The sequence below is a fragment of the Epinephelus lanceolatus genome, chromosome 4 (genome assembly GCF_041903045.1).
Source record: "Epinephelus lanceolatus isolate andai-2023 chromosome 4, ASM4190304v1, whole genome shotgun sequence".
Taxonomy (NCBI): Eukaryota; Metazoa; Chordata; class Actinopteri; order Perciformes; family Serranidae; genus Epinephelus; species Epinephelus lanceolatus.
The window spans coordinates 32,753,961-32,772,153 of record NC_135737.1 but is presented as its reverse complement, the minus strand read 5'-3'; the positions used below and the strand labels follow the sequence as shown (position 1 = coordinate 32,772,153).

The 18,193-nt window shown below is 41.1% G+C and overlaps 1 protein-coding gene across 1 annotated transcript in view; it reads left to right on the top strand.

Moving 5' to 3' along the window:
- The first annotated feature begins 3,749 nt into the window (after nt 1–3,749).
- The window catches only part of clpb (ClpB family mitochondrial disaggregase), a 49,161-nt gene continuing 34,717 nt past the window's right edge, over nt 3,750–18,193 (top strand). Inside the window, exons 1-3 of the mRNA XM_033631742.2 lie at nt 3,750–4,395; nt 7,930–7,981; nt 13,503–13,589. Coding sequence (XP_033487633.2) covers nt 3,948–4,395; nt 7,930–7,981; nt 13,503–13,589 — 587 coding nt within the window. The 5' untranslated portion in view covers nt 3,750–3,947. The remainder of the gene's footprint in view (nt 4,396–7,929; nt 7,982–13,502; nt 13,590–18,193) is intronic.

Sequence of the window (18,193 nt, the reverse complement as noted above, 5' to 3'; positions counted from 1 at the left end):
TTTCTTGTGAATAAACAAACCCTATAACAGCTCCAAGTTTTCCATTACTAACGTAAAAGTCCATTGGCAGTTTTCTTTAGTGTATAATCACCTAAAAATAAGAGTTGTTGTGTTTTTGTTACCTTAGAGTGAGCCGTTGTGGGGCTTCATCTACAGAATCCGCCATGTTGCACCACTCTGTTTCCACAGTAGCCCAGAATGGACAAACCAAACAGTGGCTCTATTGTTTTTTTGAATCACCTCTGTTTGTTTTGGAGAGGAAGAGACCTCAATGGATAATTTTTTCCATGTAAAAACCTCCTGAATAATAAACACGAAAGGAATTCAAATCGAGAGAAGTTTCAGCTGGTTGCAATCTGCAATCCTCACCACTAGATGGCACTAAATCCTCCCCTTAATCTTACACACTGTTCCTTTAAAGGAAAGTGTGTTTGGCTTGTTGCAGATGGGTTGCTAGCACAGCACCTGCTAATGTGTGCTCACCTTTTTTTTCTGATAACTTGAGATCCAGGAGCCATATTCACAAACACTCTAAGAATATTCTCAGAGAGCTCCTATTTTAGCCTAAATGTTTTTAGTGAGGAGTCATAGCCTAGGAGTGATTTAAGAAAGGTCTCAGAGCAACTCTGAGCACGGAAGGGATAGAAACTTTTACCTAAGTGAGGGGGTGTGTTTGACCCTGTTCCCAGGTATGATGCCTTTTTTTAACAGGTGTGATTGGTTGTCATAGACGTGCCCCCTTTTGAGCCTGCATGGTGTGGACACCCAGTGGAAATTAAATGAACTGCTGACTGTGAAAGTGTTGTTATTGTTAGTGTGATCACTCTGTTGATGGAAGGATGAGACTGATTGCATCTTTTCAGTTTTTTCAAATATCTTAGTATCCTGTTAATTTTATTTCTAGCCTTTTAGCATAAGCTGGGAATTGTGTGTGTATCCCTGATAAGATCGACCACAAATATTATCCCTGCATGATCTAATCTGTGGCATTTCATTTACTCACTAACATCCAGGATTTGGAGAATATTTCTCCGACCTCTTTGTCTTTCTGCCATTTTCTCCTCTGATTAAGAAACTCTTAAACCTCTTAAAAGTCCTCCTCCCTGTCCTCTATTTTCTTAGAATTTTGTCACGAGGAGCAACTCTAGGAAGCTTTGTGAATGTGGCCCCAGATGTTCAGGAGGTTTTTACCTTCCACCGAGGTCTCCTTGTCTGCAAAACAAATGGACCAGGTGATTCAAACCAGAAAAAAATGCAGAATAGAGCAGTTTTACATTTAAAAAAAAAATCTGTGTTTGTGTGGTGCTGCTTGTCGTGGAGAGGCTGCAAAATGAGAAAATGCAAATGGCTCTATCTGGAGCCCGTGTTTGGTTTGTCTATTCTCTGCTACTGTAGAAACATGGCAGTGCAACCGTAGATGAGGACTCGCTCTCTATGTAGAGAACGGTTCATTCAAAGGTAATGAAAACACAGCTATTCTTATTTTCAGGTGATCATACACTAAAGTAAACATAGTAATTATATTATACAATACAGAAATAAGAGTCCTCTGATGATTCAGGTTACTAAGATTTATTCAGAAAGCAAAACAATGCTCGAAGTGCAAGATGGACAGATTTATGACAGAAGAAAGGAAAAACTGTCAGTCAAATACAAAATATGAGGAAGCCTATGTTGCTTTCAAGTGAGCTATCAATACAGCAAGATAAATGTGCATTTTGTTGTGTCATTATTTCAATACAGTTGGAGGTGGCTGCTTTTGTGACTAGTTTATCCAGTTTATTCACAGGCTGATGAAAAGGCACTCAGGGAGACTCACTAGAATCGAGCCCATCGTTAACTAAATTAGTTTCACCTGCATTTGCCAATCCGGTCTGGACCCTGCAGCAATGCAGCTGGCTGTCTCAAGACACAGATCTCAGCCATCACATCAGATATACTGATAGTGAGTTTTAAATCTACTATAGAGACATATTGACATGTTGGTGTGGGTGACTTCAGCTGCATTTGTTGGAGCGAATAGATGTATTATCAGGTGTCTACAAAAGCAAACCCACACTGACATTTAGAGAGGATTGCTGGTAAAGGTGCCAGTGGATTTATGATGGTGGAGCATGATGCCCTCTATGATTCATATGAGCCAGTAAGCTCATTGCCAGCACACAACACACCCATCTAATAAATTGCAGCCCACTCCTGTATATGTCAGATTAGGTTGGCTCGTATTTTAGTCACAAGAAAATTGTATTTTCAACAACATATTGCTACTATTTTTCTTGGAATACACAGTATCTTTAGTGGTAACCTCATCATATGCACGTAGTCGGTGTAGATGGAAATGTCAACCATCAGATATCTGAATAAACTGTCCTCCCCTTGCTGTTTACTTCTTTCACTTACTGATATACCATTGCTTTAAAACGTTGAACGATACCTGTCTGCATTGTCTGCTGCAGCATCACACTTCATGACAATTTAAGGAAAGTGAAGAAAGCAAGATGCTCTCAAAATGCGGTTTCATTGTGATGTTAAAGACAATTATTATCAGGAAAATCGTGCTAGGTTTGTTGTGCAGGAAGCAATAAATGAATGCAATGTTTCCTCTCAGGTTTGAGCTGCTTTTGTATGGGCGTACGTGTGTGTACAACTTTTGTTTTTCCTAATACTGATGCATTTAATTTCAAGTCCATCAGGTTTTCAGCAATAACTAATCTTTTCAATCTCTGTTCTCTCTTTTGTAGTCACAGTAACGCAGATCACGGACAAACAAATACCCACATGCTGAGATAAGAGGGTTCACGCTGAGGAGAAGGTGCATCAATACTGTCTCATACAGGAAATCCTATTGTCACAAATGTGATACCTGGCAGGCATTCATCATCTTTTCTTTCACTCAACATACATGAACAGACCTCAACAAAAGTGAACAAATGAGAGAGGCCTATTTAAATTAGATAAGGGATGGAGTCACACCAGAGACAGAAAAAGTAGAATGGATTAAAGAGTGATTAGGTGGTTTGTTATTGTAGTGAAAGTGTGTTTCTAATGGGAGTGAGCCTTCACATTACATTTCACCAATCTGTGTCCCACTGATGAAATTAAAATATAATTTTCCAGCCATTCTCAATATTGTGTCCGAAACTGAAGACTTTGGATGAAGATGATGACACTTGCCTGCAACACCCTGTGTACTACACAACAACACTGTACTTTGATGCCATCTGGCGGCCATGATCAACAACCAAAGGACGTGTGCAGCGACAAAACAAGTGCTTGTGTCATCACATGTATGTTATTGTGAGTGCTCTGTTATTCTCATGTGCTTTCTTGCAGAATACAATGTACAGTATGTGTAGGAAAGCACCAGAAATCCCAAACAGCTCCTGTGCGATGCAGTAAAATGATGCACGCGCTATTAAAACTGAAGGTTAACTGTGACATCATTTCTTATTAAGGGAAACACCTGTTTCGTATTGTAGGGTGACGAAATACAGGACAACTATGCTGTAAATACAGTGGGTATTTTGGTCAGTTAAATCCAGAAGTGACAGTTGGTGACATAACGCATGCGCAAAACAGGATCAACTGCAACCTGTTTTAAAATCACTAATAATATGCCTCACTGCAGTTTAAGTGATTTAAGCGAACACGGAAGTACATACCAGATACTTATCTTGCCTCGTCATAAGCATCTGATATAGAAGTTTCCAGTAAAACACCATTTCCCAGAATGCACCGCGCCTTCTGGTGACATCCACGCTACGATGAGGTGAAGCGGTTGTTTTCGTCTAGGTGGTTGTAAGTAGCTGCCTTGAAATTGAGGTGTAACGGCTGTTATTACCGGAATTAACGCGGTGTCCCGGGCCTGTAGGGTTTCCGTTTCCCTCTGGAATTACCGCCAGACCAAGGCTTTCACTCTCCATCTCGTTTTCGGTGAGTTTATCGCCATGTTATCATCCATTCCCACCAGGCTTATTGCGCGAAGGTCGCGCAGCCTGTCACCGTGCAGCCGCGTGCTCCAGACCAGCGCAGGCGGCGCCGCGTGCCAGAGCATCCGCGAGACACCGGCGGAGATCAACCGCAACCCCATCGTGTCCACCTCCCGGGTCTCCAGGAGGGGGATTTTGGCGGAGGAGACGGCAGGTACCAGTGTGAACCCGTCGGTGCAGTTCCACCACCTCGCCCCTAGATGGCTGTCCAGCCTGGAGAACCGCCGCAGCTCCTGGGCGGCTTTGGCCAGCAGGGGGCGCAACAACAACCAGTACTGGGAGGAGAGCAGTGGGGGTGAGGGCCGGGGGACAGGTGGACGAGCCAGCCGGGCAGGAGTGGCCTCTGCCGGTGTGCTGTCTGCTGCAGCCGTGGCCTTCTGCCTGAAGAAAGACTCTGATAACAAAGGTATCAGCTCTCACTGTGTTTTCTGACTAAGTATAATTGTTTTATCTATTAGTGATGGGTCACTATATTTAGAAAATATTTTAAAGTATGATTGTGGTCAGTTGAGTTTATAAGATATTGATGAATTGGATTTGGCTTCAAAAAAACAGCAGTGGAGAGCAGGGTTGGTTGGGACATTTGTGTATCAACATGGAATAACCTTCCATTTCTCACAGACTGCTTAAGAATAATAAAAATACATTACCATACGATGTAGTGCGCCAGATAAAGATTTAGTATGTCACAATTCGTAGTATGTCAAAATACCAGGATGTTATGTATTAGGTCAGATTTTGCAGTGTACAAGCCAGCATGTTTCTCTGGCTATTCTGACCCACAATCCTTTGCGCAGGGGAAGATTTGTCACATCAGATGACAGCTTGACAGCTCACTGAAATCTGTCAGAAGCTGCAGTGACAGATGACCAGGCATTTAAGTAACTGATGACCATTCAAAAATTAGGACTAATTGTTTAAATCAAGAACCACTGGTTAAATAAACAGAATAAATATAAATATAACCACAACAAAAGGGCATAAGTGTTAAATAAGAATAGCAAAGAAATGCATAGCCTGTGTGATTTTACTTTTGTGAATATATTATGTTAGAATCAACAATGTATTCGTTCATTCGTTCATTAATTTTCTGTAACCGCCTCTTGAGGGTTGCAGCTCACATTGGGTGAGAGGCAGGGTACACCCTGTACAGGTCACCAGACTATCACAGGGCTGACACATAGAGACAGACAACCATTCACGCTCACATTCACACCTACAGACAATTTAGTCACCAATTAACCTGCATGTCTTTGGACTGTGGGAGGAAGCTGGAGCACCTGGAGAAAACCCACTCTGACACGGGGAGAACATGCAAACTCCACACAGAGGGGCTCCCCCGTGTATACAGTCATTACTAATTGCAAAATAACAACATCAGAACTCTCAGGTGTTTAGTTTTATCTCCAAGGTATTTGATATATGACAAAGAGGGTCAAAGTTCAGGGCGTAATATTATGAAAAAGTAGTATGTCCATTGTGTGCATACTGCATACTTTTTAAGGACAGCTGCAATACCTACTAAAAGTAAAAGAAAAAGTATGTGATTTGGAACGCACCCATAATTTTATTCCTGACCAGACAGAGTTGTCTGTTCTAACAATATATCAAGTTTTTTTTAAAAGGTTAACCCAAATGTGAAAGGAACAGTATTATAAATTGTACAAGGAGTGTATTTCCCAAAATTCTGCCTTCTCGGGACAGTTGGGGAAATGGGTAGGGTTAGTTGGGACACCTTGTTCCAGGCTAAAAAAAAAGATGTCTTTTAAATTGAACAAAAAAAGTAATTTACCTTAAAATGACTGTCATTTGTTCACACATTTCTATGATATCTGGAAAAACATTTGTAAAATTATTATAATTTAATACATTACTGAGGTATGAAATAAAGCTGTTTCCAAATATTAATTTCAGCAGCATGTATGAGCTCGATGTGGTTATTCGGTTACATATAGCCCGTAGATTTATATAGACTATTGAGTTTGTTGTATTTTGCAAAACAGAAATGTCAACAACAACTTGAGATTTATCAAAAAAAATTAAAAGTTAAATAGTTAACTCTGTACTTTTAAAATATGCCCAGTGGGTCTTATTCAATTAGGAAAAAATTTTGTCTAATTTTTAAAAAATTTGTAACCAGGTACAGTACAGGCCAAAAGTTTGGACACACCTTCTCATTCAATGCGTTTTCTTTATTGTCATGACTATTTACATTGTAGATTCTCACTGAAGGCATCAGAACTATGAATGAACACATGTGGAGTTATGTACTTAACAAAAAAAGGTGAAATAACTGAAAACATGTTTTATATTCTAGTTTCTTCAAAATAGCCACCCTTTGCTCTGATTACTGCTTTGCACACTCTTGGCATTCTCTCCATGAGCTTCAAGAGGTAGTCACCTGAAATGGTTTTCCAACAGTCTTGAAGGAGTTCCCAGAGGTGTTTAGCACTTGTTGGCCCCTTTGCCTTCACTCTGCGGTCCAGCTCACCCCAAACCATCTCGATTGGGTTCAGGTCCGGTGACTGTGGAGGCCAGGTCATCTGCCGCAGCACTCCATCACTCTCCTTCTTGGTCAAATAGCCCTTACACAGCCTGGAGGTGTGTTTGGGGTCATTGTCCTGTTGAAAAATAAATGATCGTCCAACTAAACGCAAACCGGATGGGATGGCATGTCACTGCAGGATGCTGTGGTAGCCATGCTGGTTCAGTGTGCCTTCAATTTTGAATAAATCCCCAACAGTGTCACCAGCAAAACACCCCCACACCATCACACCTCCTCCTCCATGCTTCACAGTGGGAACCAGGCATGTGGAATCCATCCGTTCACCTTTTCTGCATCTCACAAAGACACGGCGGTTGGAACCAAAGATCTCAAATTTGGACTCATCAGACCAAAGCACAGATTTCCACTGGTCTAATGTCCATTCCTTGTGTTTCTTGGCCCAAACAAATCTCTTCTGCTTGTTGCCTCTCCTTAGCAGTGGTTTCCTAGCAGCTATTTGACCATGAAGGCCTGATTGGCGCAGTCTCCTCTTAACAGTTGTTCTAGAGATGGGTCTGCTGCTAGAACTCTGTGTGGCATTCATCTGGTCTCTGATCTGAGCTGCTGTTAACTTGCCATTTCTGAGGCTGGTGACTCGGATGAACTTATCCTCAGAAGCAGAGGTGACTCTTGGTCTTCCTTTCCTGGGTCGGTCCTCATGTGTGCCAGTTTCGTTGTAGCGCTTGATGGTTTTTGCGACTCCACTTGGGGACACATTTAAAGTTTTTGCAATTTTCTGGACTGACTGACCTTCATTTCTTAAAGTAATGATGGCCACTCGTTTTTCTTTAGTTAGCTGATTGGTTCTTGCCATAATATGAATTTTAACAGTTGTCCAATAGGGCTGTCGGCTGTGTATTAACCTGACTTCTGCACAACACAACTGATGGTCCCAACCCCATTGATAAAGCAAGAAATTCCACTAATTAACCCTGATAAGGCACACCTGTGAAGTGGAAACCATTTCAGGTGACTACCTCTTGAAGCTCATTGAGAGAATGCCAAGAGTGTGCAAAGCAGTAATCAGAGCAAAGGGTGGCTGTTTTGAAGAAACTAGAAAATAAAACATGTTTACAGTTATTTCCCCTTTTTTTGTTAAGTACATAACTCCACATGTGTTCATTCATAATTTTGATGCCTTCAGTGAGAATCTACAATGTAAATAGTCATGAAAATAAAGAAAACGCATTGAATGAGAAGGTGTGTCCAAACTTTTGGCCTGTACTGTATATGGCAAAGACATAGTTGCTTTCTAACTTTCCAGAGAGGCACCGTCCCACCGTCTCTCAACTGACCCTGCTCTTCTCTTTTTGGCACATCCTTAATGTTCTCATGTTTGCTCAAGTTCTCCTTAGTCTTGTGTAATGTTTTCTACTGTCTTTTTGCATTATCAAGGTGATGCTCTTCTTGAGGCAGCAAGGACCTGTAACTCTCAAGATGTGGCCAGGTAGCACACACATACACACACACACACACACACACACACACACACACAGTCACAGAAAATCACAAAAATGCATTTAGTGCGCACTGCTCACTGCGTATTTCACAGACACTTTGCACATGCGCTTTCCAGCCCCACAACATGGAGACACATCCTTGGCTCTCTCCATTCTGAACCACATGATTCAAGGAGGTGTTGCAGGGTGTTGTAGATGCCAAAAAAAATATGTGACATGTTTATTTTTTACATTTTGATAGTCAGTCATCGTGCCAGAGAACAGCAACCCGTCATGATGGCAGTAGGATGTATGAGGATGAAAATAATTGCCAACAATTTTGAATTGAACCTGTACTTATGCTTTTGATGAAACTCAATTTCTGCACACTTCCATCAGGTGTGATAAATGTTGATTTTTTTTCTGAACTCGATGGCTGAAGTAAAGCCATATGATCCACACTGTTCTTGTGTGAGAGGAGAGGAGAAACTACCAGAGAGGCCTTGTTCTCATTAGCTCAAAAGTACAAAGATACAGTATGTCCTGCGATCTCTGCTTTTGTTCCTTTAGTTAAACTCAGTTGGGAATCAGCAGAGGTTTGCGATATTTATATGACATCATATGACTTGGGAGTTTAGTTATTGTAATGTGTAAATTCTACAGTTTTCAGAGGCTGTGCTAAATTAAATGACTTATTTGGCTGTCAATGATTGTTTTGTCAGAGATCATATCCGCTGCAAGTAATTATAATTCCTTACATATCAGGACATTGAAGCAGAAATAATGTGATGCTTAATTTCATCTATCTCAGCCTGGACTACATTTAACTCCATTAAAGTGCTACACAAACAGTGAGTGGTTTCATCTAAATTGATCTTTGCACTACAGTGTTACTGTCAGCCTGTAATGGGCTCTGGTTAGTAGAAAGTACAAAGCATTGTTTTAACTTTAGACTTTTTTCTCCACTCTGCTCTTGTGAATTATCGATCATCATTTGCTCTTTAGTCTCGTTCCTATCCTTGTACAAACCACAGATGTATGCTGAAGCCAGTTAGAACAGCTGCAGGTATGAAACCACAGCTCTATCACCTGTAGTCCCACCAATAACCACCAGGTGGAAGAAGAGGACCACCTGTGTGTGTTAGCAGGATGGATTTCACACTCAGAGCTCTAGTGTTCAAATAGTGTGCCTTGATTTGGTTCCCTCCCTCATATTTGAAGTTTGTTTTAAAGATATTTTTCCTCACACTTGCAGTACCTTTATTTATCTTATCTACCTTACAAATTAAAATGCTTCCTTATTCTTGAGTCTCTTACAATCTCACTTCACACTCAGAGACAGTCAACCAGAGCCACCCAAAAAAGAGCATGTCAGGTCCTGTAGTGCCTCTTGGTCCCATCTGTACTGCTGATAATATTGTATTACAAATCTTGAATAACTATGAAAACAGACCAAATTGAGCCACTGTAGTCACAAGATCATAATCCTAAAATTTGGTGTGGAAGTTCAATACTGAAGAGCCTACAATGTGCCATGTGTGATGTATTAGTACTTTTGGTTACATAAACAAACACATTGCTGTTCATATTGGTGGATTGTCGGATTCCCTGTCAGTCTTGCTGCTCACTTTTGGGCAAAAATCATGTCAACAATCAGTGCTTGTGTGTGTACAGTGCGTCGTCGGGTATTTGTATCAGTGTATACAAGCGAGCGTACATGTGTTTATCCACGTGTGTCTCCATGTGCCGGCTAGAGTTACCTGTCCCCAGATGCCAGATGGCGCAGGTGAGAGTGCAGAGAGACAGTCAGCAGATCACAGATGTGTTAAGTGCTTTGGTTTATGTTATACAAGTGGTAGAGTGTCAGGGTGTGCCTGCAGAGAGACTGGAGAGGATGGAGGTCTCGATTTTAACACAGATTTCATAAAAGCTGAATCACTGTAATACTGAGATAGCATTCTAACACGGGAAGATGTGTATGAAGTTGATATGCTGTCATGTATAATGAGATGCAGCTTCCACAGATAACGATGCTGAAGTTTTCGGAATGGAAACTGCTGTCATTTTCTATCTTGTGCTTGTCTTTAGTATTTATAGATTTGAAAATGTCCCCCTTCTAGTTTTATTGCAGCCTAGCATGTGAAACCACGTCATCTTCTGCTGTTACTCATTTGAACTGAATGGAGAATCAGGTTGGGACATTGTCCGGAGTTGCCCTTTTACATGTGACAACAGGAGATTATCTGTGTCAGACGTGTTGTCTCCTAGAACACGTCTCATTTCCTGGCTTATTTCCCACCTCAGGGGTGTTTCCAGGCTAGAGCATGCAGGAGGCAGAACATGACGCAAAAAGTGGTACGGAAATCACAGTGTTTCATTTATGTAGCCAGTCTCTTTCCGTTCCCTTAATTACTCTGAAGATTTCGAGACAGTTTTGTTGGTGTCGTTGTGTAAATGGCCCTTGTGGTTTGTGTCCACAGGTTTCGTCATTTCCACATCTCCCATTCATTGTCTGTGTATCTCTGTGCGATGCATTCTGGTAGCACCGCGTTGTGTTTTGCTCTTCATTTGCATAAAGTTGAATCTATGCTACTTGATGCATATCAGGGGCGTCCAGCGCAACTCGCCGCCTCTGGAGACTCCTGAAAAACGAATCATTTTCATTCTGAAATGAAGACAGATTCAGCAACTTCACAGCTTGTTTCTCGCCTCAGATGTTTTCAGAAACACATTTCGGTGAACTATTTTCTTAATACAAGAGAATGTTTCCAACTGAGCCGCCATGTCGGTCCATTTTGAAATGCAAGAACAGCGTATGTTCTAGGGGTGGCTGAGCGATCATCCACTTCGATCCCTGGCTCCTCCAGTCTGCATGTCATAGTGTCTTTGAGCAAGTTTCTGAACCCCGTCGGTGTTAAAAACTGAGTAGCAGGTGGCACCCTGCTCGGTAGCCTCGGCCACCAGTGTGTGAATGGGTGACACATAGTGTAAAAAGCGCTTTGAGTGGTCCGATGTCTAGAAATCATTTGCCTATTTACTTAGTGGGATGCCCATCAAGGGTCCAATGCCAGGAAGCAATGCGACCCCTAGTGTCAAAAAATGCCCCTGTGGACACATACCATCCTTCTTTGCCCTCGGATGTTTGTACTCTTCCAGCTTCGCACCACTTGTGTTTGAGAAACACCATCAGCAAGCCCACTTATTCACTGTGAATTCTCAGGACAATTATCTGCTCTATTAACAGATGGGCCAGTCGGTAATTGCATGGACTTTGTACTAGAGAGCTGGCAGGATAAAATCTATTCGATGGTCAGCTGATTCAGGCACTTGCATTCTCACATACGTACGGCTCCTCTGGGTAACGTCTAGATAAGTTCAGGGTTGCGGTGCAAGTGTGAAAGGGGTTTCTGTGACCCTATAACTCACAGCAAAACTCACACTCGAGGCTTTTTCAGGTGGTTTCATTGCAGGATTTACAGATATCCTTGACGCTCTGTTGTCTTTCTCTGCCACATTTGAAAGTAACATTGACTGAACAATATCCAGGTTTCATTAAAGGCCAGGTTTGCCAGATACATTAGCCAGACACTTGAAATATACAGATAATTTAACCAAAAATGTCCCTTTAAGCATAGTGTCACCCCTGTTTGTGGAGATTCTGACAATCCTTCATGTAGTTGTTTGACTCATTTGATTTAAATCATTTTAATTGTCATGGACCACAGCTTACCTGCCCTGCTTTTCCATCTAATTCTGCCGTGTATTTGTGAAATACAAAAGCTCTGACTTCCCACAATGTCCCTAAATTAAATCAACCTTTCTGTAAAACTAATGTACTCATAGCCGCTCAGTTTGAATGAACCAAAACAAGCACTGCACCCTGAAGAGCTCAGATGTAGCTGCAGTGATGAGCCATTTTCTCTCATTCTGCATGCAGACCGGGCAGTGAAAACGGAGCCGGAGAGCGACAGAGCTGAGTGCAAAGCAGACAGAGGCCACTGTGTTGACTGTAAACACACACACTGTCTGCCTGCTCAGCACATGAGACGACAGACGGATCACTTACACGCACACACACACTTATAAAGCCTGTGCCACTCCAGTACCTGATGTCATACCCTCGGGCAGGAAACTCAGCAAACACCTGGGCTACACACACAGACACATTAACTGGTCAAGGAGCAAGTGTGTGTGTGTGTGTGTTAGACAGAGACAAAGATATAACGGGCTGGTTTCATGCTGGTGTGTCTAACAAGGCAGGCCTTTGGTACAGTCACACAAGCAGCTGTTCAGCCAGTTGTCATTTTCACATTTTTGCATATTTCATGTGCGTTATTTCCCCTTTTACATGTGAACAAATCTTCACTCTCGTACCATTATGTCTCAGCATGTATAAGGATATTAACAAATACTCCTACTCACTATAGCTGCAAGTAATGATTACTTTCATTGATTGTTTATAAAATGTCCAAAAATGGTGAAAGATGTTGATCAGTGCCCAAGATGGCTTTCTCAACATCTTGGCTCATCTACAACCTAAGGATATTCAGTTTAATGTTACAGAGGAGTAAAGAAAACAGGAAATTGTCAAACTAAGAACCAGAATTTTGACTTTTTTTTCTTAAAAATTTACTCAAACTGATTAATCGATTATCAAATTAGTAGGTCATTAATTTAATATTTGAGAATTAATTGATTAATTGTTGCAGCTCTGCCATATTGGTACCACTACTATCGGCTCGACAGCAATGGTTGCCAGGTTACCATTGGCAATCATTTTGAGAAGTTCGCAACCAGTTATTGGCCTTTGGTTGTTATCAGTGGCAGCCACTATTTAACATTTATTGGGACAGTAAACAGCAAAATGTACAACCTAGATTAATATTTTTTAAATGTTTGTTTAATTAGTGATATTCAGAACTGGCAGCAGACAATGCTGCATGTGATGATGCTGCATGTGCGTTGGTGCATTAGTTACTTGCATGTGCACAGGCATCTATTTTAGAGGCAGTGTCCAAGTAAATTGAGCTGTTTCACTGTGGTGTGAAAAGTCCTATACAAATGTGCAAATTCATCCGAAATGCATCAAGTGATAAATCAAGTTCACTAGTTCAAGGTAGCACATCCCACAGACCCACAGGGTTAGACAAAATATTTTGTACACCGGAAGTTTAGGGTAGAAACGTTGCTGATGACACTTCAGATTCAAAGTCTGTAATAGTATCAGATAAAACACTAACAGAATTTTGTTCATTTAATTTAGTAAAACATTTATATGTCACATATTCATTATTAAGTTGACTTAATGCTGCGTAGTATTTTAATTAATCCAAATATAAGTGACTTAAAATGGCGCCCATATTTTCAGTTACAGCAACCAAAAGCTAAGGCCTGGTGCCAGCCTGGCAACGGCTTTAAAAAGTTAGTGTGGAGCCCTGTGTAATATGGACAGTTGTTTCAGATGCCCTCCACTACATGATGATAATAATGGTTATGTTAAATTCTAACCACTTTTCTTTTCCCCATCAGGCTGGTAAAAGAGGGGGTCGACCCAAACTACCGCCACCGTCTAGGATGGACCCCTCTCATGGTAGCGGCCATGAACCGACAGCACAGGTCTGTGTGTGTTTCAACTAAACCCACTGAATAAGTCATGTGTTTCAAAGTTCTGCCCTCCTTGATGAACATATGTAACAGTGATGTAGTGTTTTGGGTTCACACAGCTGTCTGCATGAGTTAGTGTGTGAGCATATGTCGTCCGTGTCCCCGCTCTAGTTGTTACAGTAGGTCTTCAGAAGTGCAAAGTGCGACTTTGAGACTGACAGACGGTCTTTACCCGTTCCCCCATCTCTCTGTCCAACAAATTAAATTAGCCTCCTGGCCCCCAGAACACACACAGCACAGAGAGGGGCCGAGGTTAAGGCCGGGCTAAATCCAATTTACAGCGCTTTTTTTTTTTTTCTCCATCAGGACTGTTTGGTCACTTTTTATTGTTTAAGGGCCTCATGTGCCCGTGAGAAGCATAATATGAAATTTGAATATGAAAATAGCTGAAAATGAGCTTACTTTAGATGTCAGGGTTACAGTGGCCCCCTCCTCGAGTTCGTAAGTTTGAATTTAATGCTGCTAAAATGGAAATGTGAGACAAATTGAAGTTTGTCCGAACAAATGATTTTTCTTTCTGCAATATTTCGGAATTGGAGCGAATAATATGTGTTAATTTGAAAGTTTAGATTTTTATTTTCTGTATTACTTATAAATGTGTTCTAATAAACTTTTCCATGAAGTTAATAAACTCAAGAAGCGTTTAATCTAGTAGTTGGTTTTAATAATTTAGGTAATCGGTAAACAGTTTAAGTCATTTTTAGGAAAAATGCCAAATGTTAGCTGGTTCCAGCTTCTCAAATGTGACAGTTTGCTGCTTCTACTTGATTGTGAATTGGATATCTTTTGGATTTTGGACAAAGTAAGTGATTTGTTGATGTCACATTGGGCAGCCAGACATTTTGATGAGCATTATTCAAAATTTTCTCCCATTTTATAGACAAAAATCAATCAATAATTGTTCTACTCACTGCCTGGTCTGTAACCAGGATACATATTTGGTTGTGTGTGTGTTTATGTCTGTACGCACTGTTTGTGTGTGTCACTGCACTGTCTTGTGTGTGTGTGTGTGTGTTATGAGTGCTATAACTCAGCGAGCCAGTGACACTCCTCTGTGTTTAATCCCGTCTTCCAACCCCCCAGTGAGCCGTCACTGCTGCAGGGAAGACAGAACATCGGTTCACACACATCAGTCACGCATGTCTCTCTCTCACACACACACACACACGCGCACACACACACACACACACACACAGTGAGGATGCATGTGTGAGTGTGTGCACAAACACACACATACAAGGGGAGTTTATACCAAATATCTTACAGGCCAACTACCTATTACTCAGTCACACACAACTTTATTTGCAGCCGTTAAGTGAAAACACAGGGAGCATTACTCAGGAACAAGGTCTAGCCTGTAGCTACAGTGTCAGCATGGATCTTATTGTTGAATAACTTCACCCCTCCCTTACACTGTATTTATATTTTCCTGGACCAGAAGTGATAACTGTGTTTCAAGAGACACAAGATTTAACCACAGCGCTATTTCAGAGGAAGTCGAGGTGTAGCGTCTGCCAGGCAGGGACGAGGTGCGGCTGTTGGAGAGAATCAGGGGCGGAGTAGCGGGGTGTGTGTAAGAATTAAGGGTGAGACATCAGGGGGCGTGTGTTTGCTTAGCTTTGATGTGGGGCTAAATCAGGGAGGCGCAGGGCCTGGCCCGCTATTTGCACTCTTTAACACACAATGCCCATCTCCATCTCTCTTTCTCTCCCTCCGTCCCTCCCTCGCTGCATTCACGTGCACAATGAGCGCTCAGCCGAGTGTAACGCCTGTTGACCGTTCCGACCTGTCGGCCGAGTTACTCGATGTGAGGGAGGGGAAAGCGGAGGGATGATGGAACGAGAGGATGAGTGGCTCGTTGGGGAAGAGAGGAGAGAATAGTCTAGATGTGGAGCGAAAGTGATGTGGAGAGGGATTATGGGTTTGGGAACAGGATTAGCTCTAGTGAATAGAGGTGAGAAATCACCAGCACAGCTCCCAGTAACATATTCTCATCATTTGGTCACGATACAACATGACGATGATGGTAGGCAGCCTGGTTTAGTGACAGAGTCAGTTACCATATATCATTGTTTCTAACATGTACACTTCCTGTACACTGAAACAGTATTCTCTGAGGTGGGCCCCGGTAAAACATATATAAACTTCAAGGATATTCTTCCCTGTGCCACATTAAAACCACATTTTTGAGTTTTCATTTAATTTTTCAACATGTGTACATTGCTCACTTTTCATTCAAAGTAGAAATTTTCATAAGAGTACAGCGCTGGATATAAGGGATTGCTGTCTTATTTAATTTCACAGCTATGCAGCAACCATGCAGTGATTAAGAGAGTATAGCTGTTGAAAGTTGGACATGAACTTCACCACTTTGCACAGCCAGTATAACAGGAAAACAGGGAGAGTGTTTAAGTGAGTTAAAGTTAATAATTAGGTAAGGAAAAAGATGACTGGGTGCTCTGTATAATCAAACCTAAATCAAAAATATGAGTCAGGTTAACAGGATAAACAGGTAGGCACTCCAACATGTAAGAGGACCACTTACAACAACGGCCTTTTAATATTTTCATCCTTGTTGATACATTTTGGAGTGCTTTCCTTACCATTTATCCTAAGAATTAGGCTCTTATATTATTTAGGTAATTATATTATACAGGCTGTTGATGTTCTGTTGGCTACATTTCACACTTGAACTTGTAGACCAGTGTTTTTTTAAACACCAGAGGGCAACCGAAATCTCAAGACACACCTGTATTCCACAACACTATCAGGGATGTCCTATGCTATGACATTGAATTCACCTGTCTATCCTTCTACCTGGGGAACATGGACTTAGAAATACTTGAAAAGGACAGATATCTTTTGAAAATCTTCATGGCGGCAAGTAAAAAGGCCATAACACGGCAATGGCTTCGTGGGGAACCCCCCCCCACCCCCAATCAACGAATGGATTACCTTAATCAATGACATTCAGTGTATGGAACGAATGACTGCAAAAGGACAAAGGTGACACTTTTTGGAGAAAGTGGGACTCATACCTCACATAAAGAGGTGGCAACTTGACATGCATCTGAAATACTCTGATTAGTGCATATAACAAGAGTACCGTCATAGTCTTTAACAAACAACTCGTGCCCCTGTTCGTTTGTTCTCCTTATTTTTTTTAAAATTATTTTCATGCAAATTGCTGTTGACGAACAAAGTATCTCCTGTAACTCCATTGTAAGTTACCTGTAGCAGTGCTTACTGTACAGAATTTGCACAAAAATTTGAAAAATAAAGTTGTTTTTTTTTTTAAAAAAAAGACACACCTGTGTATATATATCTGTGCACAAAAACTTTTGCAACGTGTTATCACTTATTACGACATAAGACAATAAAAATTAGAAAAAACGAGACAGGTAGTTTTTGTGGTATTGTCTACTGACAGTTTTTTTCTCTTTTCTTTTGGTGGTAGGTCTTTGCTGGTTCTCTGTTGTAATCTGCTCTGTACAATAAAGCCATCTATTGTACTTTCTCCTTTTAAATGTTATCATCCCTCACACTGACTGCCAATCAGGGTTTTTGATGTGTCACTGTGTCACACATAATTCCCACTCACATATGGTGACAAATAGGTTCCCTGTGTAAGTCTTTTAAATTAAATTAAACTAAATGTAATTACATTTTTTAGGTGGAATTTGCCTCTCTGCTAGGAAATGGGTGCGCACAATATACTGGTACAGTTAATTAAAAATTCATTCATAACTTTTTCTATAGGCTCAGTTCAGCATTGCAGTAATAATGTGTGAATATCACAGAATCCCACGGCACACCTGATTTGGCATCACGGCACAACATTTAAGAACCACTGTTAAAGACAAAGAAATGTACCTACTAATGTTGTATGGATTACTTCATTGTCATAATCCCATGATGCACACCTGTTATATACAGTATATTATGACTTTCTTTGATAGAAAAGGGGAAAAGCAATAGACCGTATAGAAAATTGGACGTAGCTACCGCAATGTCCCCCATTGGTTTGCTGACTCTCGTTTTAAAGCCTCGAGTTTGGCATTTAGACCACTGCCATCTTGTTTTTTTGGGGCTAGAAGTGACCATATTGGAGGGTGGATCTGACTCAGAGTCAGTCAGAGTGGCCCACCTTAAAATATGCATAGCTTCAAGCCTTAATAGAAATTTAAACAGGTGAGTTACGTTAAAAGTTCAACCCCCTGCTGTTGTCATGAATGTGACAGTTTTTGTACCAGGCCATAAACATGTTTATTTCTACTGTAATATTGGGCATTTTAACATGGAGGTCTATGGGGAGTGACTAAACTGTGGAGTCAGCCTTGAGTGGCCTATTGATTCAGATAAAGGAAAAAACACCTAACAGGGAAAAAATGGAATGAACCTCAGCAAGAGCAACAGAGGAGGGATCCTTTACAAGAAAATAATTATATAAAGAAAATACTTTGAAGATTTTAGCTTAATAATACAGCATTTTTACCAATGTGGTTATTTGGCTGAAAAAAAAAAAACAAAGCAGTGAAGCTGTCTTCCTGGCATCT